The following is a 27,765-nucleotide window of genomic DNA, read 5'->3' as shown; positions in this document are numbered from 1 at the left end:
TTCATCTATCTCCCAAACAAATCTTATTCAAATCCGTAACCGTTGACATCTAAACATCCATATACTTTCATATTTATACACCAAGCGAGCGAAGCGCCTATGCTTCAGCTTGGACGAAAAATGACCAGAAAATTGACCAGACTGAAGTGACGATCGCATACCGCCATACACGGTCCAATCGACATGATCCAATCGCCATGATCAAGCCAAAAGAATCGAAATTCGATTGTTCCGTCAAGTATAACTATCATGCCAAATAATGCCAATCCACTCCCACACATGGTCAGTTCTAACTGATCCAATCGGTAGCGTCATGCCGAAGGGACGATAGGAAGTATGGTGTATGGCCAGCATTAGACTAACGTATTTCTGTAATATTGTATACAAGCTGTGCCGCGCGGTTTCACCCGCGTGGCTATGCTCCTGTTGGTCTTAATTACGAAGTAACTATTCTCTAATCTGTGGTCTTAGCGTGATAATATATAGCCTATAATACTCGTGGATAATGTAGCTTTCGAATGGTGAAAGAATTTTTAAAATCGGTCCAGTAGTTTATGAGCCTATTCATTACAATCAATCAAACAAACAAACAAACAAAGTTTTCCTCTTTATAATATTAGTGTAGATAGTAAATTATTTTTTGAAAAATAAGGTCATAAAGAAGTTTCACTTCTTACGTGTGTACTCTAGTACACGCACACATTTTTTTGTAAAATAATAGTTTTTTGGCTTCTGGAATTATATCTTTAACTTTGTTAGAACGTCCTGTAAAAGGTGTAAACGGCCTGTAAATAAAAAATCACTTTGACTCTAATGAGAAAAGAATTGACTAATTGTCTCGAATTTTACATTGTTCTGTCCTGTCCAGTATTTATTATAAATTTATGTAAATTTTAATTTGGTATGAAACATTAGTAACGTATACCGCATCATATGAGTCACAACCGTCACAGTAAGCTGTCCCTGCAGAATTATCTTGCCCTAATAATAATAATTACGTATTAAACTAACTCATACTAGATTAGACGAATGTCGCTATACATTAATGTATTATCTCAAATAAACAGTCGTGCCGCATTAAAACGTCTCCATAAAATATTTGAAAATTTTCGTCACCACTAACGTGAGAAGCCAATTTTTTTCTTGGAAGGTGACGGAGAACCTTCCAACGCGTGTCCAGCGTTCATCTTGTGTCCTTGTCGCGCTCGTTAAATGGTCTATCACGAACGGGGGTCTGATGAAAATTACTAAATAATACTCACAGAAGGCCGTATCGCTTTGCATCTTATGGCTTATGTAAAGGGCCGCGATTTTGACACGAGTTTCAGGCTCGCAACGGTTCACACCGGTTCGGTTTGGTTTTATCCGGTTTTGGGTAACTATTGTGATCATGAGATAGATCAATATGCTGTAGAGAAATGTGTGGGCTTTTTTATATTGAAACATATTGGTATTGGTAATGTATATTTAAAGATGTAATATTCTGAAATCTATAACTTAAATAAATGGTAACAAGTAGGCTGTATAAGTTTGAATCAGAGTTATTTTTATATCGGATTTTTGAAACTTGATAACAATTCGAGATGCTATCTAATAAGATCGATAACTTATCCCAAAAAAAACCCACTCCACGTAGTGCCAGGTCAGCAGATAATGTTTTAGATTTTCTTAATACTTAACACGTTTAATAGATCTGCGTTTATATCGTTATATGTAGGTATCTGAAGTACATCATTGTCTAAGTGGTTACTTCCTCAGCACGACTTGATGATATTATCACGCTTACACTGCCGCGGCCGGTGCAATCGGACAAACGGATGAATCTATAGAAATGCATTGCTTTATTTTATTGTTGCATTTTGATATATTGTACCTATGCAAGATTGCTATTTCAGCTTGATATATTGTATCTTAGCTCGATAAACGGGCTATCTATCACTTAAAGGTTTTTTTCGCATCGGACCCGTAAACCTGAGATGTTTAAGTTCAACCAAAACAATTTTTCAGCTTTAATATTAGTATTGATTACAATATTAGTATAGATATCATACCTGGCATAGTTTATTCGTCACCTAATGGAGGTAACACCACTCTTACGAATGGCTTCATTGACCCATCGTGTCGCAATTGATAAAATATTTCGGGCGCGTGCTCCCAAACTTGCCATGTGCAGAATTGTAATACACTTGCGAAAATTATTGTGATGCTCCAAGGATGGGGTTTTAAACAATTTAAGGGTATTGAATATGGTAGGGTTGTAACGATTGTAGAATGTTTGGAAATTGTTTGGTGTCTTTGATAAACGTCGATTGGTTGAATGAATTGCAATTTGTAATAGAATTTTTAATGCTAGATTTGATAATGCTTTGCGTATTAGAGGGTTTAAAAGGTTTTTCTGAAATATATTTCAATTAGATGTTTATAAGTTTTGATAACTTTAAGTTTTTAAACATGAGGAGAGTAGCACAAGCTCGATATCTCAAATGCCTGAATTATCGATTTCTTAACATTCTTATTCTGCGCAAAATGTGTACATGCTGTTTTGCCAAATGTTTACATAAACGAAGTTTACGAAAGTTCGTGACTGTTTTCTTTAATGAATACATAAAGAAGTCTCACTATAAATTTTACCAGAGAAAATATCAATAAATTCATTACATAATATATTATTTTTCTGGATATAATACCTATTAATGATTACGGGCTAGTTATGCTCAAACTCAAATGAGCGTCTAGAAGCGTTTTCGAATCGTATAAATACAGAAATATATTTTACCACTGATTCGGAAAGCAGTTTCAATAGAGAAGAGCCGGCAAGAAACTCTGTAGTCTTCTCAATGGAATACCAATTTAATCATAACTCAGGGACCTTTTCCCCTATCACATATTATGTATGTGATAAACTTATTTATTTATTAAAAGGCTTCTTAAACTAGTTGCCAAGAAGTTATTACTCAACGGGGAATACCATTTCCAAGAACAGGAAAAGTTATTTTAATTTATTATGTAACGTTTAAATTTTTTCCCTATGTATTGATGTTATGTAATGTTTTATTAGCGTTTAGCTACTATTATGTGTTCTGTGGTTTTATATACTAAAGGTACCGTCAAATGTGGCTACTTGACCTTTACTTGGCAACTTGACCACACCTTCCGTTTAACAACAAAATATCAAATTTTGTAGAATTGAAAGCAAATTGACCTAACGTATCGATGTTGGTAGGTTTTTAAAATATTAATTGGCAACATATTTTAATTTTAAAGCGGTAACGCTGTTGGTTCTCGCAATATAACGTATCGAAGTGTGACTGTGACTAAGGATCTTTTGCCGGTGTCAGTATTATTATGTTTGTAGAGCTTAAACTGCACATCTCAGGTGAGTACAGTTTTGATATGTTGTGTAATAAACCCTAGAGATTGATTTTACAGTGGGAACTATCCAACTTTAGGCTCATCTGTCGAAATATTTGCTTGGGCATTGATGCCTCAGGTTAGGTCAAGTTGCCATTGACGGCTGCGTGGCAACTTGACCTACGCCTAGGGTTGACACAAAAAATAACGTGACTGCATTTTTTCCTTTTTTTATCTGTTTCGAGTTTTGCATAGTAAAATCAATAAATTTGCTGTAAATTTCGGACAATCCAGATACTTATACTCTCTTTGATGACAACGATTTAGCATATTTCTAATGAAAAATAAATGTTTCCTTACCTATTAATAAATACCTATAAGTATTAAGTAATATACATATACATATGTATTAAATTTAGTTTAATAAATAAATAGTTCATTAAAATTTGTGTCTTGTTTGTGACAACCCTATCCGACATGTAATGCTTTGTATGAAATCATTACAAATCCCGTGGCAACTTGACCAGGTAGCCAGAGCCTAACAGTTTATTGTAAAACTTCGGGCTGCAATATTTAAAAAGTCGAAGAATTAAAAAGTAATAGCAACTTAGCCTAAAACAAGAATGTTAAGCATCTACCTATGAAAACTGATGTGCAAGGTCAAGATACCACATCAGTGTCAACTTGACCTGTATTACGTTTATTTGTAAATAATGTAAGATTCAATATATTTTAAAGAAATACCTAGTAAAAGTGAATGATGAAATCATTCATGACATGAACAAATCATAAAATGTTAATAAAAGTTTAATATAAATAAGTTAGCTAAGAAAAAGTAAAAAAATGTGGTCAAGTAGCCACATTTGACCGGTATATGAAGAAGTTTTTTCAGACACCGTTTACAATGTTTAGTGTATGTTGTTTTGTGGGATTTTATTACTTTCCTTATTTCTTTTACAGTAGATATTAATTAAAATTAATGGAGTGTCTTTAAGGAGATACATCTCTTCAAATACCTTTTTCGTATATTACAGTAATTACCTACTTTAGGTAAGCATTGTTTAAAAATTTGCCATAGGTAGGTATTGAACCTGATATAAATAAGCAATTTTTAGGCAATATTAAAACTATATTCACATCTGTTTAGTATCTGTCTTACTTTATAAGTAAAAAAGTTATTTATATAAATTGTTCAAAGATGGTTTTTTTTACTGATATACATAGTTTCACTAAAAGAAAGCTTTTACCTTTGACCTTTCATACGATATTTCATATAGGGAGTTAAATAAAATTCTACTTTTTAATTTAACTGTATATTTACGAATAATAATCTATTTTATTTAAAGAGCTTTCGTATTATTCCCCGAATACGTATGATATCACAATTCTCCGTAATTAGGGTTATGTATGAATTAATACAGCGTGGAATATACCTACGGTTGCCATTACCATGTACAATCCTTGACCGTTGATTTTATTGCGCTCGAAATAGTGTCAAGCCAATTTAGCCCTTAATTGGAATGTTTATAAAAGTTAATATAGTTTGAATTACGTGTCTAGTGCATACTAGAGTATTTTTCCAAGATATAATGCATTATCAATGTCTGATAAGTTTTTGGTAGATAGGTATTAACTTTTTTACAAAATGGTATAGTCAGCAAGGGAAACCCATAGTCGAGTTTTTATTTACAAATAATTAAAAAAAAATATGTTTTATATGAATATTTGTTTATTTGTATTGGTTTGCAAGCGTCGGTATTTTACGTTGGTGACGGTACTATGCGTGCCAAATAAGAATAGGACTGTCAAGACGCCATATTGTTCAGTAATACGCGCTAACTAAAAAAATCAATAAAGAAATAATATTCAGTTTAAATATTTAATGTACGCTTTGTTGGTATTTCTAATACATTTCACGCCAAATTTATTATGAATGAGTAGGATTTGATAATAAAAGCACGTATATATAAAAAAACATATATATTATTTCAGTTTTTATCAATCGGATAATATTTCCTCTACACCACTTAACACAGCGTCATCGTCGTCGTATTCTGAATCTTCATTGCTGTCGCTGTCACTGCTATCTCCGCATTAACAATGAAAATGTTAACTTTTTATGAATACTGTTTCCATACCTGTATAATTAATTTATCCATAATCCATCAGTGAAATTCAATAAATAGTATTTTTTAATGAATATAACGATTATACAATAATTAAATATAATCATGAACAATAAAAAATAATTATGTGAAAATTCTTTTTCGCACATTTTTTTGCTGGCAGTACTAATTTGAGAGTTTTCGTGTGAAGTTGGCAGCAAGCGCGGTCCTATTCTTAGTTGGCACGCATAGTACATAATAGCATATTAGAACATAACAATATGAGTCGCACGTGCGCACACGCATTTATATGATTGCCTGCGATTCACGATTAATACTTATCAATAATATTATCAAGGACCACAGCTGATTGATCTGGCATAGTTCGCCATTGGACCGGTCGTGCCGGACCTCCACTGTGAAGTGTATCGTGATTGCTAGCTTGTGTGGACTGATGGACCAAACGACCATTTATGGTTTAAAAAAGTAACAGTGGACATATAATTTTTGAAGTTTGTTCAAAAATTGCATAATGCATGTGCCAAGTGCAATGTTTTGTGAAGATTTCGTATTGCATTATGCATAATGTTTTGTAATAAATTTGGAAGCTTTGTTTTTTTTTTCTAATAGTAAAATGTCCTAATGTTAGATATAATCACAAAAACAAGACTAGATGACCTATCAATCCTATCAATCGGTATTGATTTTGAAAAGTATTTGCTCTATGCTTTCTCACAGTTTGTTTTTTATCAACCTCAAGTTAAATAATAGTAAACATAGTAGATTAGTAGAAAACCATTGTGTAATAATCCTTCTGGCCTAAAAGAGAACACACAATAAATTTCGACAAGATAAATACAACTTGTTGTTTATAAAACTTGGCTGCGCGTACGCAGATCGCGATGTCCACAGTTTCGTCACTTGAATATCAATTTGTTGGCATTGATATAAGGACGAAGAAAGTGTTGTCGAATTCTATGGGATTGCTTGTAACATACAAATTAGTAAACGGCTTAACAAATACTGAGTAAATTATTATCTTGATGTAGTTTATTGATAGCTAACTGATTAATTATCATTATTAACAATTTTCTATGAACTGGATATTAATAGATGATTTAGCAAATTGGGTAATTAATTATTATCTAATATAATTTATGAAAAGTGCCAATTTAATATTTTGTAATATATTTTTTTAACTTCAACGCGAATGAAAGTAAACTTTAAAATACCTACCTATAAAGTTAAATATTTAATTATTTAATTATATAACAGATACCTTCGCAATTTTTTCTTAAAGAATACTTACTCCTACGCATATACGGCCCTTATATTACTGAGTTATCGAATTTGTAGCTCTATGTTTACAATACTATATATGATTTGTACACATTATTGTTATACTGTATGCCCTTATAAGTGAGACATTCCTCACAAACATTTAAAGCTGCCGACTTATTTGGACTGCCTTATATGCAGCAGTTCCCAAGGTATTGAAATAAAAAATGTATACAAACAATATTATATACAAGTATCTTACACGATAAAGACATGATTATCTTTTAAGTGTTAAATTCTTAAATTACATCTATAAACGTAATCGTAATTTAATAGCTGATATTCTTCTGCGTGAAACAGATCTTTTAATATAATATGTATATAAAATTTTCATATCGCGGTCTGGGAATAGAACAACATCTATTCACACCCCTAAATGATAAGTGTGTGTGGTGTAAGGCAGGACAACGTATGCTGGGTCAGCTAGTTTTTCATAAATCTTTCCTTGTCTTTCAGCTTATTGTTTTTTTTAATTAAATACAGTCAAATCTAAGCGTTCTTACTATTTCTAAAGGTCTAGACTCTAGAATCTACAAATTATTTAAAAGGATGAGGATGATGATACACATAAGTACCTATTTTTAGAATATCAAATCTCACGCGTCATATTTCAAACACAATACTACCATTTGTTGTATGAGTTAAAATATTCTATTGTATATCGTGTCGTGTCCGCGTAGTTTGAACGTAATGTAATCGATATAACAAATAATATTTATCCTTGTGTGTATCCTTACAGCTGTAGGATTTACATGTGTGCGTGCGTCTTTTAAACGAACTGTAAATATTACAACGAGAAAATTGGTCTGTGTGTGTGTTACAGGCATAGTATTTACATGTCTGCGTGCGTCTTTTAAACGCAGTGTAATCGATACGACGACAAAATCTGTCTATGTCTATCTGTATATTCTTATAGCCAAATATTAACATGCGTGAATGAATTTTTACACAACGAATAAATCTATCGATGTGTTTGTATCCCTACAGGCATAATATCCATGTGTGTATAGTAACAGCTGTAATATTAACATGTGTGTGTATTGTTACAGCCCGCCCACATTCAAGACGCTCACGCCGACGTCACGCACACAGCTAAAGCAACAGTTGATGCGAGAGCATGCGCAGGAGCAGCTGCGCAGGGAATCTTTACAGGTGAGCAAGAGTTATTGTGTATAATTGATTTTTTTTTTCAATTTGAGCTACAATATACCACGATTAAACTCATGAAATTATTGTATGGTCACCGATCTTTGTACAAAGTTTGAATTAAATCTGTCCGTTTGAAGTAGATGAAAATCGAGTTTATATAAAAAAAGTCGGCTACATGAAAACAGACAGGTGAATCTAATAAAGGCGTGTTAATTTGCTCTTATAAAAATAATATTTTTTTTGAATCGAACGTAGTAGGATGTAATAGATATTACAGAAATGATTTATTAGATAATTATTGTTCGTTGAAAAGCGTATCTTGGCTGTATTCATTGCAATTATAACAAAAAACTATACCTTTTAGCGTTGAACAATTTGTTTTTGCAATCATTAGCGTACCCAAAAAATCAATGTCACCGCGAAGTTATTGTAACGAATGTTCTAGAGTCTAGACTGTTTATTTACAAACATAGATATCTGATAGGTATTACAATTCTCCATTACCTACATACCAAGCAGACGAGATTGTGGAATATTTTTTTATAGTTTTAAGGAGGGATAAAAAAGGGGAGGGTAATTTCTAAATACAAAAATATAACCATCATGGTAATGTCTCCATTAATAGAACTAACTCCACTGTTAAGTTTGCGAACACCACATATAAATATCTATGATTTACGGCAAATGGCCGGGTATTACATGGGATAAAAACAAACTAAATAGAACAGCCTATTTCACTCAGGAATAACGTAGCTTTCTGCTGATGAAAGAATACTTGAAATCGGATCAGCAGTTTTTGAGTTAAAAACTTACAACGCACAAATCTTTCCTCTTTAAAATATTACTATAGATAGTATGTATAGATAATAATATAAAACTACCCGCAGGCACAACAAGCAGGTCAGTTGAAGGAGAATGGAGAAGAGAAGAAGAAGTCGAGTCCAGCGGAGGTGCCGAGGATCACGCCACACGTGGAACTGCCGCCACAGGTGTTGCAGGTAATCTAGAATGTTCTATTGACTGCAATATATTGTAATGTATCTTTACATGAAAATGAAATAGAACTCCTCCTTCTGAAATATATTTTGTATCAATTGTATATCAATTTCAAAATAACTATTATTAAAATATTGTCTGTCTACCTAATTTTTGTACTGAAAAATATTACATATTTTGCCATTTAAAAACACTACTATTACATCACTGAAATAAGCAGTAGGTTTATAATTGATTAACTTTTAACAATTACATTCTGAATATATTTATATTATGAGTGAAAAGCACACAATAAAAGAATTCAATCAACATAGCTCGAATTGGTCAGGTTTTAAAGTATGTATAAAGGAGTGAAGCTATAAAGTGTAAAAACGCATCGTAAACATACTACAAACAAACTTTATCACTTTACAATACATATAAGTGTACATTTCCAACTCATAGCAGATCTATGACGCCTTGTAGGTTATGGCATTTTCGTACTTCCTGTTAACGCACTGATCTGATTAGCTACTTAGCCAACATATACTTCAATCTATGTACATGTGTCTCATTGATGAGAACACCACAATTGTAAAGATACCATATCAGTTGTTTTCCAAAAACATCAGACAACGCCGACTGTGTCATGTTGGTAAACAGGAAGAAATTTGCCTATTGATACACCATAATCTTATGACTATCATTGTAATCAATGTTGATTTCTTTTATCTATTACTACGCACGTAAATTCGACTACTCTCACCTATTACTGTATACTTAGTAAATGCAATCCAACGCAATTTTTTTTTTCATTTAAAACACTAGTTCCCGAGACAAATTCCTTGAAACAAACAGACTTATCAACTTTGTCTATATTGATAAAATTTTCAGTAGATTCTTTAGATTCTCCATCCGTTTCAATCCAATTCCATAGAGCTATCAGAGAAATTGTATGCCAAAAATACAATGTAAAATGTCCCCGTTCCAGGTGCGAACAGTTCTGGAGAACCCCACCAGGTATCACGTGATCCAGAAGCAGAAGAACCAGGTGCGACAGTATCTCAGTGAATCGTTTACTCCACAAGGCCAGGTTGGTAAATTATTATTTCTGATTTTTGGTTTTGTGGTACCGTAATACTTTTGGGTAGAAATTAAGAAGAAAATAAAAAGAACCACTTGTAGTAATTTAACTTTTAATTGAATAACTTTCCTGACAAAATGTAACATTATTTGCCTATACCAGCGCTACTTACAGGATATACAAGGAAAGTAATCAATTAAAAATAAATTATGAAAACACAATTTTAAAGAAATTAAAGACTGTAACTTTAAGAAGTCCCTATTTTCTAAATGTTTTATACTCGCATTATGTACTTCAAAGTTCAAACTCAATAAGATATTTTAAACTCAATAAGATATTTTAAACTAACAATTCGATGGATGTCCAGGTATCCTCAAATGGCCGTAGTGCTCCTGCGCAGTCAGCGCCAGAACTCAGGCGAAACAATTCGCCAGACCGAGCATCCTCGTCTGGTCTCATGAGCCCTGGCATGTGTTCCGGCGGTGGTAACTCTGAAGTAAGTATCCTGGCAATTTTTATATTGTTTATAGCATTAAGTAAATGCATTTTTTTAAATATTCAACTAAAAAAAAGATTAAAAAACTTATTCCGATGCGTGTTTCGAACCTAAGTTCTTATAGGTATTGTAAATTTTTGAATGCCGGGTAATTTATTAAATTTTCCTCCTTAAACATAAGTATTCTTTTTCATTCTAATATCTTATCCTATATTAGAATATTTGCACTTTCTTATAAAACATATCTAGTATCTACCCAAATCTATCACTGAGTATTAAAATAAGTTTGTCTATAGTTTGAAAAAGGTCAGTTTACAACGACATATCAAATAATGAAAATATGCAAATATACGTTCTAATATATCTCCGAATTCACGTACTCATATCTCTTGTAAATCTCAATCACAGACAGACGAGTTCCTCGAAGACATCCTATCCCTGGATGGAGGGGCGGGTCCCCTTTCATCATCAGAGCCAGCGTCCACCGCCAGTTCGGTGGCCGGTGATTGTGCGCTGCTCACGGATGCAGATATGCATGCATTGGCTAAGGACAGACAGAAGAAGGACAATCATAATATGAGTGAGTGTTTTTGTATGTTTTTTATTATCGTCTTTGTCAGCAATAACTTCGATGATATTGTGGTCATCGTCAGAAACAACTACGTTTTCATTATCATTTTCATCATCATAAACAAAAACATCATTATATAATGATAAACATTATCATCTTCATCGACAACCACAACGTTGTCATTATCAGCGTTAATATTATCGATTTCTCGATCGTAACAACGTTAATACATCGTAACAACATCGTGTAACAACGTTAATATTATCGACTTCTCGATCATCAACAAAAAAATCACTGTGATCATTTTCATCATCATTATTATCATCATCATCGTCGACATCGAAATCATCATATTCATCGTCATTAATATTAACCTTAACATTATCACAGTCTTGTTCTCTCAGATAAAACGTAAGTTTCATTTCATTAGTAAAGAAATAAAGTAAGTGAACTCTTATATCAGCTTAAAGTGTTTCGTATATCATATTTCTTTTTAATCTCGATACGTTATCAATCAATGTGTTTTGAAATTTTTTAGTCCCCATAGTGTTTATTTTAGGATCTCAAATATTTTCGTTATCAACATTATTTTATAGCAAGGATTAAAATATTATGAAAATAAGATTGGATATCTGGCATGATTGATTTCTAAAATAATGCGTAAATTATTAAGTAATTCTTTACTTCTTGCGTAGAAATATTTACGTACTTCTAGGAATATAATATTACTCATAAAATGAGTATGAGATAATGATTATGATAAATTACCTACTAAAGAAAATGGCCGATTGTGTATTTTATATGGTTACTAGCGGTCCGCCCCGGCTTCGCCCGTGGTACATATGAAAAATAGATGTTGGCCGATTCTCAGACTTACCCGATATGCACAGGAAATTTCATGAGAATCGGTCCACCCGTTTCGGAGGAGTATGCAGACTAACATTGTGACACGAGAATTTTATATATAAGAAGATAATAAACTTTTTCATGTATATTCGCGTACGTAGAAAGCAATATGTTGGGAAAATTCCAGTCATATTTCTTTATAATGGATACTTAAAAAAAATATACAGTCTAATAAATGACTAATATCTATTCAATTGAATTTCAGTCGAACGTCGGCGTCGTTTCAACATAAACGACCGCATCAAAGAGTTAGGGACCCTCCTGCCCAAGACCAATGATCCCTTCTACGAAGTGATACGTGACGTCAGACCGAACAAAGGGACGATACTTAAGAGCAGTGTGGACTATATCAAGTGTCTTCGTGATGAAGTGAATAGGCTCAAACAGAGCGAGCAGAGAAGAAAGCAGATTGAACTGCATAATAGGAAACTTATGTTGAGGATACAGGTAATTTTTAACATTTATTGTGTAAGGTTTAGAGGGACAGTTCTAAAGTGCAGTGTGGACTATATCAATTACCTAAGGCTCAAACAGAGCGAGCAGAGAAGAAAGCAGATTGAACTGCACAATCGGAAGCTTATGTTGAGGATACAGGTAACTTTTGCTTAATGCATTCTAAGGCATTGAGTTACTATGTACTACGTACCTCAATGTTCTAAGGTTGTTTTAGTGGTAAAAGTATACTTTATGACAATGGCATTGGCTGCAGTTGTAGTTGAAGTTAGAAGTAAGAGTATTGTGTTCAGAAAAGAACAAATTACATGAAACAAACTAAATTGAGTTACTAGAAGATTCTGATGTGAATTGAATCATGTTTTCAATAATTTTTTTATTCCCATACGAAGTATAGTTATTTTGGCAAAAAGACGTAGGACAAGTGCCTATAGTAGTTCTACCTTACCGTAATAAATTCTACCTTTATTTAGACTACGATTAGTCGTTTCCATTGATTCTTTATTTACTATATTGTCGTAACTTATTAAAAAAAGACGTGTGGCACTCGGGGACTGCCGCGGTAAAGCTATTGCATGCTATGCCTTCAAGCCACACCTCCGTGCCCGTCCCGTATTGTTAAAAATAACAATTACAGATACTAATGTTGTACATCCTATCATTTCCAGGAACTAGAACGTCTAGCCAAACTACACGGCTTACCCATAAACAGCGAGGGCTATTCCTCCCCACACGCGGAGGATTCAGGAGTTGACACTGCACACTCGGAGCCCTTCGCTTCACCAGCTAGAACTCAACAGGTGAGTGCGAACTTGAGTTGAACTCAGTGTGTGAGTTTGAGTTGGACTCGAAGGACCTTTTGTTTGGTAGATGTGTTTTAGAAAGGGTTATAAAGATCTTTTCTTGTTGGTTTTGTGAATGATTAATGTCAGGAAACCAGTAGCGAAATCTTAAATTTATAGTTTATGCTAAAATAATCAACTTTTTTTTCTAAATATTTGTAAATTGCTAACTTATTTATGCGTTAGATACCATACTACTTAAATTGGTGCATTTTAAGTACATATGTAATACATGCAATAATATTGTCATAAAAATATTTTAAGCATTTAATAAATAAATATATTTTCTAGCAAACAATGAGCCAACAAATGTTAGGCCAAGGCTGGTCGTCCCCGCACTCGACGGACTCCGGTATAAAAAGCACGCCTGAACCTTACGCCTCACCTGCTAGAACGCAGCCTGTAAGTTTATATAATCTATACTAATATTATAAAGCTGAAGAGTTTGTTTGTTTGTTTATTTATTTGTTTGTTTGAACGCGCTAATCTCGGGAACTACTGGTCCGATTTAAAAAAATCTTTCGATGTTAGAAAGCTCATTTATCGAGGAAGGTTATAGGCTATATATCATCACGCTACGACCAACAGGAGCGGAGCCACGGGGGTGAAACCGCGGGGAGCAGCTAGTTATTGATATATAGTAAAGTAGAATAAATTATTTATCCATATGTTTTCAATCCAATATTTTTGCGTGGTGTTGACTAAAATGAGAGGCCGTCTGACTTTACTTAATGTTAAACATATTTTAACAGTTTTTTTTTGTCACAGCATTTACTGAAAATTAGTGACTGATTGTGCAGAGTGTACAATATAGAAAAGATTTATTGTTACATATTATAAAGCTTTTTAAGTCAAACTAATCGTATAGGTAATAAATAATAATGTATTGGCTTGCTTTTAATATAGCTACGTTCTATAACATTCAAATATTTTCACATAAGTAAAGGCAGTTATAATAATTGGTATTCTTTTTTGTTGTTGTTTTTGAAGTGAAAACTTCTTTAGCGGCGTTGAGCACTTTTTCTGTAATGGGTATAAAATCTTAAACTCGCGTCAGGACACGTGACCTGAATGAAAAAACGTAAGACGGATGTATATCAAACATGCTCAACGTTAATAATCAAGTTTTCACTTCTGCCGGCACTCCCAGAGTGCAACCCGTCTTTTTTTTATCAAATGTTGTTTGGTGGTGTCATTCATATAACTATGATAATAAATAAATAAATAAATTATTTCCAGGACGTAATGGTACCGAAATCGGAACCAGCCTCTCTCATGGAGTTAAGCGACCCTCCGCCGGACCTCTTGAGAGACACGCCCGCTGGTGAACCGCTTTCCGCTTTGGATGCACTAGGTATTATAAGTTTTTTTATGAATATATTATGTCTAAAACAGAGAATAAAATGTTAAAATTACATTATCACTACATAGTATAAAACAAAGTCGCTTTCTCTGTCCCTATTTCCCTTTGTATGCTTATAAATCTTTAAAACTACGCAACGGATTTTGATGCGGTTTTTTTTAATAGATAGAGTGATTCAAGAGGAAGGTTTTAGTATATAATTTATTAGGTTTTAGACAAAGCGGGCGGTAAGCTAGTCAGGTATATAATGCCGGAATTAATTAAGTTGAGAGTTCGCATTTATAATTATTTTGATTTGCAATGACAGGGTAAGCTTTTATTATTTATTACTTACATTAAAGCAAAAACATACAGTTTTAACGATATTTTGGGCATACTACACATATTATTGCGTGTATATAAATTATAAATGCTCTAAAAATACGTAAAAATGATTTCTAAATACATACGTTCATGCAAGTTTAACAAAATTTATGTATTATTTTGATTTTGTACTGCTATGTTTATTCTGATATTCCAAATTTCTACCTTTACAAATAAACATAAAAATCAATACATTAATATACTAATATATTTTTTATTTCAGATGGTCTAAAACTAGGTTCATGTTCGCCGCTCAGTCGATCAGACGGTTTATCCCTCGACTGTCTGGAGCCAGACCTTTGCCTGGAGCCCGTGCCAGAACATCTGTTTAATCATAAGGATATTAAGGTAAGTTTTATGTTTTTTCTCGTGTAAATTAAAAAAAAAGTAAGAAAGTTTATTCAGCACCACACAATATTATGCCTAATAAAAATAAATTCGAGTCTTTATAGGACTATTTTATTTGTGTAGTTTGGTGTGGGTAGCATTTTTAAACATAATATGTATTAAATTTCATGTGAATCACAGGCTTTATAGGTAAGGAAATCACAATTTACATTGTATTGTAGACTATTCCCTGTAGAAACTGCTTTCCGAATCAGAAGTAAATCGTAAAAGCATGTTACAATGATTCAAAAGTGCTTCTAGAAGTATTCTAATTAGAGTGATTTAGTAGAATGAAATAGTAGTATAAATATACACAAATACAACAGACGCATGCAAGTAAGCACGCACACACACGTAAGCATACACGCACACGCACGTAGACGCGCACGCACATAAAATTTACTATACAGATTAATTCGTAATTGAGATTAAAAATTAAGATATTCCTTCCCCATATTTTTATTTAGTTTTTCTTGTGTTTTGTTTTTAACTAAACTATAACGCAAAATTAAATTTCAATGTGTAACATGTTTTTTTTTTGTTATTTTACAAACATTATTTATTATCTAGATGCGACTATCACCGCCGCCGGGTTTGCTCAGCGGGGAAGAGAGCGAGGCGGTACTCAACTTGGCGCAAATAGAAGATCTCATGGACGACGATTCGCATAATCCCGTCACGCAAGGTAATTATTTATTTATGTATAGTCTAAAACGTAAAATAAAACTTTACTTAATTATAAATTTAAGCAATAGTTACTCAAACTTAAACAAAAAATGCAATTTATGCACTAAATAAGCTGATAGTTTGGAATATTATAGGCACGAAATAAGCTGTTAGTGGAATATTATAGGCACGAAATAAGCTGTTGGTTTGGAATATTATAGGCACGAAATAAGCTGTTGGTTTGGAATATTATAGGCACGAAATAAGCTGTTAGTTCGGAATATTATAGGCACGAAATAAGCTGTTAGTTTGGAATATTAAAGATACAAAATAAGCTGTTCGTGGAATATTATAGGCACGAAATAAGCTGTTAGTTTGGAATATTAAACATACGAAATAAGCTGTTAGTGGAATATTATAGGCACGAAATAAGCTGTTAGTTTGGAATATTATAGGCACGAAATAAGCTGTTAGTTTGGAATATTAAACATACGAAATAAGCTGTTAGTGGAATATTATAGGCACGAAATAAGCTGTTAGTTTGGAATATTATAGGCACGAAATAAGCTGTTAGTTTGAATCAATGTTTTATACAACGCCGATCGGAAATTATTTGAATTGAATAAATTTTAGAGTTTGATTGTTAGTCTAGTTTTTAATGTATATTCTTATATTTAGTACGTCAATGTTGTCTGTAACATATTTATTACTGTAAAATACTATGCACCTTTTTTAATTTTTTGTAATATGTTTATGTACCACTACTAGTTTACTTCTATTTTCAATTGAATTACATAAATATTACAATTTACAGGCGACCCAATGCTATGTTCCTCCCCAACCTCCCAACTGGGCCTTAGCGCGGCGGTAGCAGATGCGGCAGACCGAGCATTACTACATATTGACCTGTCTTCGCATCATACAGGTATTTATTTTATTATCTATACTTAATATTATAAAGCTGAAGAGTTTGTTTGAACGCTCTAATCTCAGGAACTACTACTGGTCCGATTTGAAAAATTCTTTCGGTGTTAGATAGACCATTTATCTAGGAAGGCTATAGGCTATATATCATCAAGCTAAGACCAACAGGAGCGGAGCAATGCGGGTGAAACCGCGGGGCGCAGCTAGGATTAACTTTGAACATTAATGCCACGGAGGAAAGTTTTTATTTGAATTTCATGTCACAACGCCGACCGGACAGTAAATAGTAAATTATTATTTTTGGACGACGCGGCGAACACAAGCCTTAATTGAGCTTAATGTGGGACCAGGTCGATTTGTGTAATAATGTCCTATAATATTTATTTATGTCCTATAATATTTATTTTTAACTCCAATATTTTGATTACAGACTCGTCCCTACTGGGCGACAGTTCGCTGGGCGTGGGCAGCGGGCTGGGCGACAGCGCGCTGCCGCTGCTGCTGGGGCACCACCACGCGCCGCACCACTCGCACTCGCACGCGCACCACTGCTTCGACATGGACCTCGGCGCGTAGTGTGCGCCCGCCCTAATGACTACTAGACGTTTGGGGAGTGTGTACCGGCCTTAATAAGTACTAGATGTGTGGGGGTGTGCACCCGCCCTGTGTGTGCAGCGTGTGGGGAGTGTGTACCAGCCTTAGGAGAGTGTGCACCTGCCCTAATGTGGGGAGGGCTTCGTTTTTACTCGACGAGAGGAGCGTGTGCACCAGCCTCGGGAGCTGCACGAGTGTATCTGTCCAGATGTGGAAGGAGATCGTGTGCGCCCGTGTCGTACTATCCTGGGTAGTGTGTGCACACCGCTTAAAACCGCCAAACGCTCGTGTGTGTACCGCGCTTTTGTGCATCAGCGTAAAGATTAGAATGCGTGTGTACTCGCCTGACGTTGTGCACGTGCGGGGATGGTGTGCACCAACTTTATGAAATGTATACAGGTTCTTATGAAATACACTTGATCATTAGGTGTATTCACGCTCGTGTATCAACATGCACATAAGCGGTGTACACACACCCTTTTGTGTGAAATTATAAGGAACTGTATACACGACTTTATGCGGCGCATACAGTTCTTATGCAGTGTATACACACACTTATGAGTTGAATAACGTCCTATCACTGTGTGCATACGTTTTTATGGTGTGTGCACTATCCTTATGAGAAGTGCCTTAATATTGTGCTAGTGGTAAGGAACATTATTGCGTTGCGTCCACACAGATCCGGATATAAAAACTTTAATGGTGCGTTCACACTGTGCTATTTCAGAAATCTACTATTTACCTTATTGCAATATGCAATAGTACTGTATCAAAAATATATATTTTTGTATAAAAGTTGACTATTGTTAAGGACTTTGCATCATTTTATAATGTAATATAAAGTTCTTTTGAACATTATAATGGTACGTCAAAACAGAGCCAATGTATTTAGACATAAAGTTGAATTTTAATATTTAAAAACGGTTTTTGAAACGGCATAAGGAAATACGGGATTGAATCCCGTTGTTATATACATCTTCAACTTCAAGAAAATACAATCAAAATAAAATTGTTATACTTATAAGCAATAATTTATTATTTGTCGTGAATCATGTTACTTTAAAATTTCAGCAATATAAAGATATTTTATAAAATAAATCATAATATAGACCTCTTTCTATTTGTAAAATCCTTTATTTAAATTGTATATCTCATATAATTTTTTAGCAAATTTTCGTGTGCCTTAGATAAAGTTAAAAACATGATTTAACTGTTATCCGAACAAAACTGAGAATTTAAAATATATTTTTGTATTAAAAACTATACAAATGTTGAAAATATACACCGACTTATTTTAGTTCTTTTACAAAAAAGCAATATATTATTTATTAAAATTAAAAAAATAGACCATCAATTTACATTTTTATACAGTCTTATTGGATTTCTAAAACTTAAAATTAAGTCTATATTCTTATAGACTATATTTTTGGATTTTTCTATACTGAAAATTATACATGTGTTTTAAAAAAAACTTATAATAAAACGGTGCTCAAAAACCATAAAAGTGAGGTCTCACATATAAATATTTTGTATAAAATCTATTTTTGTATCAAATGATATTTTTATGTACATTGTGAATATTATAAATACCGACTTTAGATACTTAATGTGATTGAACACCAAAATATGAGGTGCCATTGTTTTAAACAATATTTTAAAAGACAATAAAATGAATTTTAACCTACTTAAAGAGAGTGCTTATAAATTTCATAACAAACAATATAAGCCTTATTGTAAAACTAGCTTTACGCCCGCGGCGTCGCCCGCCTTGTCTATAAATTATATACTAAAACCTTTCAATTAAATCACGCTATATATTAAAAAAAAACGCGTCAAAATCCGTTGCGTACATAGTTTTAAGTATACATAGGGACAGAGAAAGCGACTTTGTTTTATACTATGTACTGATATAGTGTATCAAAGCATTTTTGTGTTCCTTTTTAAAAACTATGTTTTTATAAGCACTCCTGTGTAATAAAATGACTTAAAAAATGTTAAAAATGTATTATGACATTTAAATTGTGCTGAAATGGGGTAAAATACGTAACTTAGGCATTTGTTATTATAACACAGATTGTATAGTTACCAGCTTAATTTTATTGATGTTTCACATCTCAGGGTTGCTATCTCCTATTATATGTAAGCAGTAACAATGCTAAAAGCGAAAAAATTGATAATTTTATGAAAATGAGGCGATGAACTATGATTTTATTTGTAATGTTGGGTTGTCTTTTTGCGCGTTTAAATGTTAAAAATAAACTATATTTTTATATAAGTATTAAAAATATTTTTGACGCTTGCAAAGACATCCTGTATATAAAATAACTAATGTACGGTGCTTCTCGACATATTTTGTCTGTAGAAATATTTTCAATATATATATTTTACATAGTAATATATAAAATTGTGATACATATGTTTTAGTTCAATATATAGATATTACCGAAGAGTGCCTTGATAGTAGATGTTTATTTTTAAGTATAATATTAATTTATTTGTTGAACAGAACACTAGTTAAGGTTTACACTTTGTTTAGTTTCTTGAAACGTGTTTTGGAAATGTTTTTTTTCAAACGGCCAGCACATTAATGATGTTTTAGTTAAAACTTATTAAAATTTTAAAACCATTTTGTTAAGCAATAGTTTGTTTAATGTAATAATTTTTGTATGTACATACTTATATCTATGTACGTTTTATTATGTATACAATAAAACCAGAATCCAATTTAAACGCTAAGTCTGGCCGCTATATTTATTACTGAATAACGAGACCGACAAACAATTTGTGTGTGAATATTATTAAATAATTATTAAAACTTACCAATCTCAATCATTAAGCAATCATGGTACATGTAGGCAAAGACACGGTCTGAAGCTAGTTACATGTACATTATCGAACAAACGAATGTATTATATACTTATAGGTCGGTGAGTTTCGCTGCAATAATTTATAATATAATAGAGAATTATTGTTTTCGATTTTATTATAATTTTGTCGTGCCGTGGAGTTGTGTTATTCGCTCGCTTTTTATATATTTTTGTTTCAGTACATTCCATTATGGAATTTTATTTAGTATTTGTTTAAATTATCATGTTTTATGATAAAATGTTTTAATAAGTTTTATTTTATATTTCTACGCCTTTATAGTATTATAGTTTTCAAACTAAGTGTTTTATTGAATTAATGTATTATCAGTACATTGCTATTTTCTTGGAGCGAAACGCACAAACTCAATATTGTTCTAAGTATGAATGTTATTATATTATATGAGATTATAAAAAATATTGTTGAAGTACAAAAGTAAATCAGGATTTACCAAAATATACTCGTCTTTTATTTCACCTTAGAAACTGCTTCATTTATTCCAGTTGCAGGTATTATATTATTATATTACCCAATAATTTTGGTTGCAAAAATATATTTAACTTCGAATCAATATCTAATATAATAAATTCAGCAATCATGATCATTTTATATTTTATAAACCCTTCAATATGGGCATCAAATAAAAAAACTAGGATTCTTATTAGAAATCCTACCTATTATAGTATACTACATAATAAATTGGATCTAGCAACTATCAGTTAAATACACTACATAAGTACATATATATAGATTGCTCCTTTATTTATAGAAATTAGTAGATATAATTTTTAATTATTAATTGTGGAATACGTTAACTATATAGATTGGCTTAACACGATCTGCACATAATACACGCTACAAAATCTATGCAAAACATAATTTACGACGCCATTAAAATGCCCCATTTCCAAAAAGCGAGCGACTGCGAATCGATTTCTATTTGACCATGCAAAAATCCTTATTAAATCAAGCTGTCGCTTGCATAAAACCAATCGTTAATTGTATTCAATCGGCACACTCCCTTAGAATGCACGAACTTGAAGCAAATGCATTTTTCCCCTAAAAATAAAATCTCGATTATTTTTATTCATCGAGCGCGGTAACAATGAAGCGTTTCAAATTTCGTAGAAATTTGCGTTTTTGCATAAAATGGTAGCGGCGCGTGCGACATACATTAAAATGTTTGTGGCCATCATTTTTGAGTTTTGGAAATAAAAGATATCGATTTCATATTGTATAATATGCAGTAAGTATCTAGACACAATTCATTAAAGCCAGCAAATAGCAAAAAACTTATCAAGCTCAAGCTTTCAAAACTAGAGAAAACGCTGAAATTGCAGATTAGAAAGATGATATAAGTAACATAAATCTAAAATCGTAAAAAGTATAAATTTAACCAACTTGTTCTAGAATTTTTATAAACTTTAATACAGGAGTAGTATTTTGGTACATTTAGCTAATTTCGAAAGCTTAGACAACACACACAATAACATTTAACTAAGTACTATAATTATTCTTAAATGCCCGAAAATAAATGGTCACCCTACATCCATTGTAATTGGAGTATATCCGGATTCGATTGATAAAAGCGATACATTTTGTGTTTTTTTCACAAAATTTAAATAAAGTCCCGTTTCTAATAATAATGCATTTGCATGGGTCGCTATTATGTTTGTGACCAGAGGGTGGAGAGCATTCTTTTTAATAATTGCACTTTTGCGACAAAAACTTGTAATATGAATAATATAACAGATGCAACTGACCGAAACATTTAAATGAACGATTTTGAACTATTAACTACTTTAATTAACTTTTTTCCGAAGATATATCGAATAAACATATTACTTTTCTTCAATTCGTTTTTTTAATTCATGACATGATGATTTAGTGCAAGAATTTTAACATATTTTATTGCATATTTCATGGCAAGGGTTTGCATAATTCAATAGAGTTAACTTATAAACTTGAACTACCTATTTGAGCCACCTAATCTATTCTATGAATCACACCCACAGTAGGTACACCATTTCACTATAATCACAGCATTTGGTTTAACTAACAATAAAAACTCTTTAAACACATACATAATAAAATAAGTATATTCACAGTATATTTATCACAATATTTATTTACACATGACACCTGTCAACACCACTAGTACATACGAACAAAATTCCCTGGTTATGAAGCATGATGATGCAAACTGCGCCGATCCCGGCCTCCCCGCAAGATGCTGACGTCATCAAGGAGCCCCTCATAGAAGTCCCACGGCCGATAGCTGAGGTATGTTTGTGAGTTTGTCTGTCTTGTACGCAGAAATAAAAATTAAATAAAAAACAAAAATTACAATCAATTTTAATTTTAACGTAAACAATCATTAGGCTCTACCACTACTTCCTACTATAGAATTATTTTTATGGGCAACCTTAAGGTCACTCCAGAAACAGAAAATCTCTTAAGTGAGCTGACAGAAGTGGACCGTCTGTTAATCACCAAACGTCTGCGAGTGAAGGCTGTTCTGTTCCTTCGAGGGAAGAAGAATCGCTTCTCTGTCAGAACTCCAGATCAGAACTTGGTGTATACCGTTGAAGAGGAGAATAGGTAAGTCATATTCATAAAAGGTAAATATGTAAACAATAGAGTCTCCTATGAATATAACATTATTTCGTTTTCATTAATTAAATTAAAAATAAAACTGTGGTTTGAATTTTTACTTACCTCTACCGTACATGTTATTTGAAAGAGCTTATAGATTGTTTATATCGATCAGTTCTCTGTTAGACAATTTTTAGTACTTTTATTAGTTAGATAATTCACAATACGCACAGCGAAATAAAATGGATGAAATTGTTTTATAATATAACTTTTCATTTCGCGCTCTGTGGTTACTATGAATGTACAAAGTTATAAACCTACACATCATTTTAAAATTAAATGCTCTATATATATAGGTACTACATTCGTATATTACGTAAAAGAAAACTTATTTTGAAGCTTTTTTAGTGATGAAAATACCATCTGTGGCTTTTTCTGAAAACCGTCGTTTTGAACTCGTTTTGAATCTCCGACTGTTCCTTTTTTTAAGAATAGCGAATAAACATAAATCAAACATTATCCACCGCATATAATTAAAAAAGCGTTATTTATTTCAGTTCGATAGTTTTCTATGTAATACCTTTTTTAAAAGACCCTTTTCACAGCTGGTGGGTCGGCTACTTCTGCTACGGTCTCCGACCCTTGCAGCTGCGGGTGTTCAACAGCTCCTCTGTCGAGGTGATGAGAATCAACCGGCCCTACGCCTGCACCTCCAGAGTGTTTCCGTGTCAACTACAGAATGTTGAGGTGATTTCTTACTTCCTTAGTAAATGGCTAGTTTCAGTCAAAATCAACAGGTAAGGATTGATAGTTTGTTATACATTGCTTCGTTGTTATCATGCATTTGAAATTGTTATCCACAGATTACGTATAAGAGTTCGATGTTGAAATTCTGCCAAAAACTTTTCTTACCAATAAAGTGACACAATCATACAAAATTGTCACCTGTAAAATGTTGAAAGACGGGCAATTAATTAACAATTTTTGAAATGGTTTCTTATATATTCTAAGAGCTGTAGCAAAGGATTGAAAAATGGTGTAGGTCAAGGATTTTCTCATGTGTTATCCCTGTAGAGTTGGCACTTGGCTTATTAATTATTATATTTCATACGTAGTCTTACAAAACGAATGTAAAAAAACTGCTACTGAACACATAAGAATGTTAATGGTATTTACCTCCGTCTTTATGTACCTAACTACTCATGTTAAATATTAATTATTATCAACTAGGTATGTTTTCCCTGTCTCTCCTACTGCTGGGTGTTGGCAAAAATAATATATTCTATTAGTCCATGATCATTTATTTTCATATGATTCAATTATGACGACTTTTGCCTTATACAGTAAATAGTAATACCTATATCTACGGCCTACGCACATATTATTCGCTGATAATATAATTATTAATTATAATTACAATAATTTAAATAGTTGACGCAGCTGCTTTTCCTGTGATGTCTCATTGCCGTAACTCTGACGTGAAGCTGAGACTGTATTGGTCTTCATATCTAATTATTATATTAAATTGATGTAGCCCTGTGCGTAGTGACGCACATCCATACCAAAATAATATTATTATAAATGCGAAAGTAACTCTGTCTGTCTGTTACTCAATCACGCCTAAACTACTGAACCAATTTTCATGAAATTTGGTATGGAGATGTTTTGATACCCGAGAAAGGCTACTTTTTACCCCGGGAAATAGGATAGGATTAGGAAATCCCACGGGAACGGGAACTATTCGGGTTTTTCTTTGACTGCGCGGGCGAAGCTGCGGGTGGAAAGCTCTCTATATAGGTTATGTATAAACTAAGTAGGTCAGTACAGAAGGACTAATTAGCGTTATAACTATTATTCATACAATATCTACAGTAAATTATATAGCATTTGAAATTGAATGTTAAAACTGATAGTTTATTTGAATTATATAATAAATTAATAATACTTGTGTTCTTATGTATTTAGTGACACACACAGCGGCGTCTATCCCAAACGTAAAATACTTATTATTACAACTAAACGAATTTCATCAAAAAATATTTATTTTACTATAATTATAGGTAAAAGCTCTACATTTACATTTCTAAATAGATTCACAACTACCACATATAATCTACTAGCTGTGCCCCGCGGCTTCACCCGCATTGCTCCGCTCCTATTGGTCTTAGCGTGATGATATATAGCCTATAGCCTTCCTCGATAAATAGCTAACTAACACTGAAAGAATCAAATCGGACCAGTACTTCCTGAGATTAGCGAGTTCAAACAAACCAAACTCTTCAGCTTTATAATATTAGTATAGATTTATCTTATCCGTCAGCTAAAATATCTGGCTATTAATCTAATATATGTTGTTAGGTATTTTCCCCGCCTGGCAGAAAGATTGGCACCATAGAGCAGCAGTGGGCGCCCGTGCGACCGATCTACCTCGTGAGGCGCGAGAATGGAGACGAGGCGTTTTGGCTACAAGGTTAGTAAAAATTATCAGCTAAATAAAAGTATTATAGTCTAAAAATCATGATATTAATAAAGAAAAAACCACAGAAAACAAACATAAAACACCGCCTATACTTATGTATTAAATATTAATGCTCCTTGGAAAGGTCGACATAAGTACTTGACCATAAGTTTCTTCAAGCCTGAGATACAACGTACGTCATATAAAATACTTTATATTCCTATTTTGCTACTATAAAACCGTTTTAGAGCAATATTTAATGATTTATTACATTTGAGCTTATTTATATTTGAAACACCCTAACAGTTTTAAATCAAGTATCATGCAAAACTATCATTAAATGTTTATTTATTTAGCCATCACGTTTACTTACATCGACGAATTATATCACAATATGGTTTTGAGAAATAACAAAGTAGAATGCATTAGTTAAACCATTTACAAAACATAACTACAAAGCTATGACGTCACGCTCCAGGTCCCCGCGTGACGATCAGCTTCTTCAGGGACATACAGTTCAGGATACAGCGGGCGGACGGCGCGCACGTGGGCAGCACCTGTAAGCGCTGGCAAGGGCTGCTGCATGCGATGTTCTTTGCGCCGGTCACTGATAGGTAATGGGTCTTATTAGTATTGAAATAAGGAGTATATTTTATTGTGTTGCCACGCTGGTCACTGATCAGTAATATATCTTACTTGTACTGATATAAAGACTAAAATAATTACAGTGCTGTTAGTACAATAGTTATTTACAAAATATTTAGATTACATGCGAGATATGTTTGTAGTTTTAAGAATTGAGAAGTCGTTTCACTTTTAACTTACTGTTTAATTGAGACACGAATAATTTACTTTTCAGATTTGGAGTGGCATTCGAACGGGAACTCACAGTGGAGGAGAAAGCTCTGTTACTTGCTGCGACTTTACTCATGGATTATATGTATTATGATGCTTGACGGAAAATTATATTAATTTTTTGTATGAAATCTCGTTTTATTTCATTTCGATATAAGAAAGACCCATAACACCCCATAACATGAAACACATTGAATACGGTATCATTCTATTTACAAAAAAATTGTTTTTAATCTCTAATAAATTATAATAAATCGTTTATTTCAAGTAAAATTTATTACAATCCGTGATAATTATACAAATAAAATAATAATTTCCAGAAATAGCAATAAAGGCATTATAATACAGTGAGCATTCACAAATAGGATTCTAAAAAGTTATTCATTTAATCCCTCGGATATACGACTCGGACATTAATATTAAAATAAGGGGACACCGTTCGTTATACTTTAAATGCATTTTTGCATTTCCCTATTTTATACAAAAACATCGATTCCCTTAAAAATTAATGTCCTGCACGCACCACCCCTATTTGCATTGTATTTAAACTTTTTTCCAAACGGCAGATGTCCGTGGTAAATGGCGCGAAATTTTGACAAAACGTATAATTTTCGCGCGCTACAATGACAGCTAGCTGTCAAAAAAATTATGGTTCGCGACACGAAAAAACCTAATATCGGTACTTTATTGAACCCTTTTCCAAAGGATTGAATTCAATTACACGATTCGCGTAAAAAAACTTGTAATAAAGGGGCGATTTTTTTACAAAAATCTGGAAAAGATCGGGGCTTAAATGAATGTAGGTCACTGTGTATTTAGAGAATTAAAGTTTTTATATTTTTTCGAATAATGCGGCGCGCGTCTGTCACGCGTTCGGAAAAGCAAGGGTTTAAATGACAAAAGCTGTTTCCGAAATGATTTAAGACTTGATCTCGTAACGAATTTCGTTTTTTATATAAATTTAACTTTTTGTGTAAAAATAGATTTTTTGCGATCGAGGGATAAATCGAAAATTTTAGAAATTATTCCGTGATTGATTACTTATTGTGTTAGAAAATAATATATTTTTAGTATGTATTTATAGTTTATACTTTATAAAACTGCGAATAGCTGTGTTTATGCCTCGTGTTTAATTATTGAAATAAGGTATAGTGTTAAAGTTATATGCAATAGAACACATACTCCTTTTTGATTGAAATGTCTTAGATTTTTAAACTATACAGTACACATTAATACTTTAAAGAACCCCGTGTACTGAAAATAAAGAGCGTAATCACATCATCTAAAAATGTAGCTTGATAGAAGTAAACTATGGGAAAATTATAAAAAGTTAAAAAAAAACATTAACTAAAAATGTTATGGAAATTTGCAACAAGCATATTATTATGTCTGATAGCCAAAATGTAGGCCGTTCATATTTAATTC

General features: G+C 32.8%; 2 protein-coding genes and 1 long non-coding RNA gene across 6 annotated transcripts in view; 2 read left to right on the top strand and 1 right to left on the bottom strand.

Moving 5' to 3' along the window:
- The window catches only part of Mitf (transcription factor Mitf), a 105,003-nt gene extending 84,113 nt beyond the window's left edge, over positions 1 to 20,890 (top strand). For all 4 annotated transcript variants that reach the window (XM_089710247.1, XM_089710249.1, XM_089710248.1 and 1 more), the window contains 13 exons: positions 7,844 to 7,946; positions 8,831 to 8,941; positions 9,910 to 10,011; positions 10,370 to 10,498; positions 10,907 to 11,078; positions 12,181 to 12,422; positions 13,097 to 13,228; positions 13,562 to 13,672; positions 14,510 to 14,624; positions 15,220 to 15,344; positions 15,954 to 16,068; positions 16,864 to 16,974; positions 17,404 to 20,890. In XM_089710247.1, the coding sequence (XP_089566373.1) occupies positions 7,844 to 7,946; positions 8,831 to 8,941; positions 9,910 to 10,011; positions 10,370 to 10,498; positions 10,907 to 11,078; positions 12,181 to 12,422; positions 13,097 to 13,228; positions 13,562 to 13,672; positions 14,510 to 14,624; positions 15,220 to 15,344; positions 15,954 to 16,068; positions 16,864 to 16,974; positions 17,404 to 17,549 (1,714 nt within the window). In that variant the 3' untranslated portion in view covers positions 17,550 to 20,890. The remainder of the gene's footprint in view (positions 1 to 7,843; positions 7,947 to 8,830; positions 8,942 to 9,909; positions 10,012 to 10,369; positions 10,499 to 10,906; positions 11,079 to 12,180; positions 12,423 to 13,096; positions 13,229 to 13,561; positions 13,673 to 14,509; positions 14,625 to 15,219; positions 15,345 to 15,953; positions 16,069 to 16,863; positions 16,975 to 17,403) is intronic.
- LOC149477708 (uncharacterized) overlaps positions 1 to 27,765 on the bottom strand; it is a 298,415-nt gene that overhangs the window by 58,654 nt on the left and 211,996 nt on the right. The window lies entirely within an intron of this gene.
- LOC149477718 (phospholipid scramblase 2-like) lies at positions 22,596 to 26,462 on the top strand. The gene is made up of 6 exons (XM_089710462.1): positions 22,596 to 22,715; positions 22,864 to 23,033; positions 23,633 to 23,774; positions 25,386 to 25,497; positions 25,964 to 26,099; positions 26,345 to 26,462. The coding sequence occupies exons 1-6, from the start codon at positions 22,623 to 22,625 to the stop codon at positions 26,439 to 26,441; spliced, it is 750 nt and encodes a 249-aa protein (XP_089566588.1). The 5' UTR covers positions 22,596 to 22,622; the 3' UTR covers positions 26,442 to 26,462.

The sequence above is a fragment of the Colias philodice genome, chromosome 24 (genome assembly GCF_061535455.1).
Source record: "Colias philodice isolate Cphi_HAF_F1 chromosome 24, ilColPhil1 Martin Lab GWU primary, whole genome shotgun sequence".
In the NCBI taxonomy this organism is placed as follows: Eukaryota; Metazoa; Arthropoda; class Insecta; order Lepidoptera; family Pieridae; genus Colias; species Colias philodice.
The sequence above is the reverse complement of the archived record's forward strand: the minus strand, read 5'-3'. Positions and strand labels throughout refer to the sequence as shown.

Excerpts from the sequence above, each read along its gene's own strand:
- LOC149477718 (XM_089710462.1), top strand. The coding sequence starts at position 22,623 with ATGATGATGCAAACTGCGCCGATCCCGGCCTCCCCGCAAGATGCTGAC. Across the intron at positions 22,716-22,863 it reads TCCCACGGCCGATAGCTGAG|GTCACTCCAGAAACAGAAAA; the intron begins GTATGTTTGTGA and ends GGCAACCTTAAG. Across the intron at positions 25,498-25,963 it reads CGAGGCGTTTTGGCTACAAG|GTCCCCGCGTGACGATCAGC; the intron begins GTTAGTAAAAAT and ends GTCACGCTCCAG.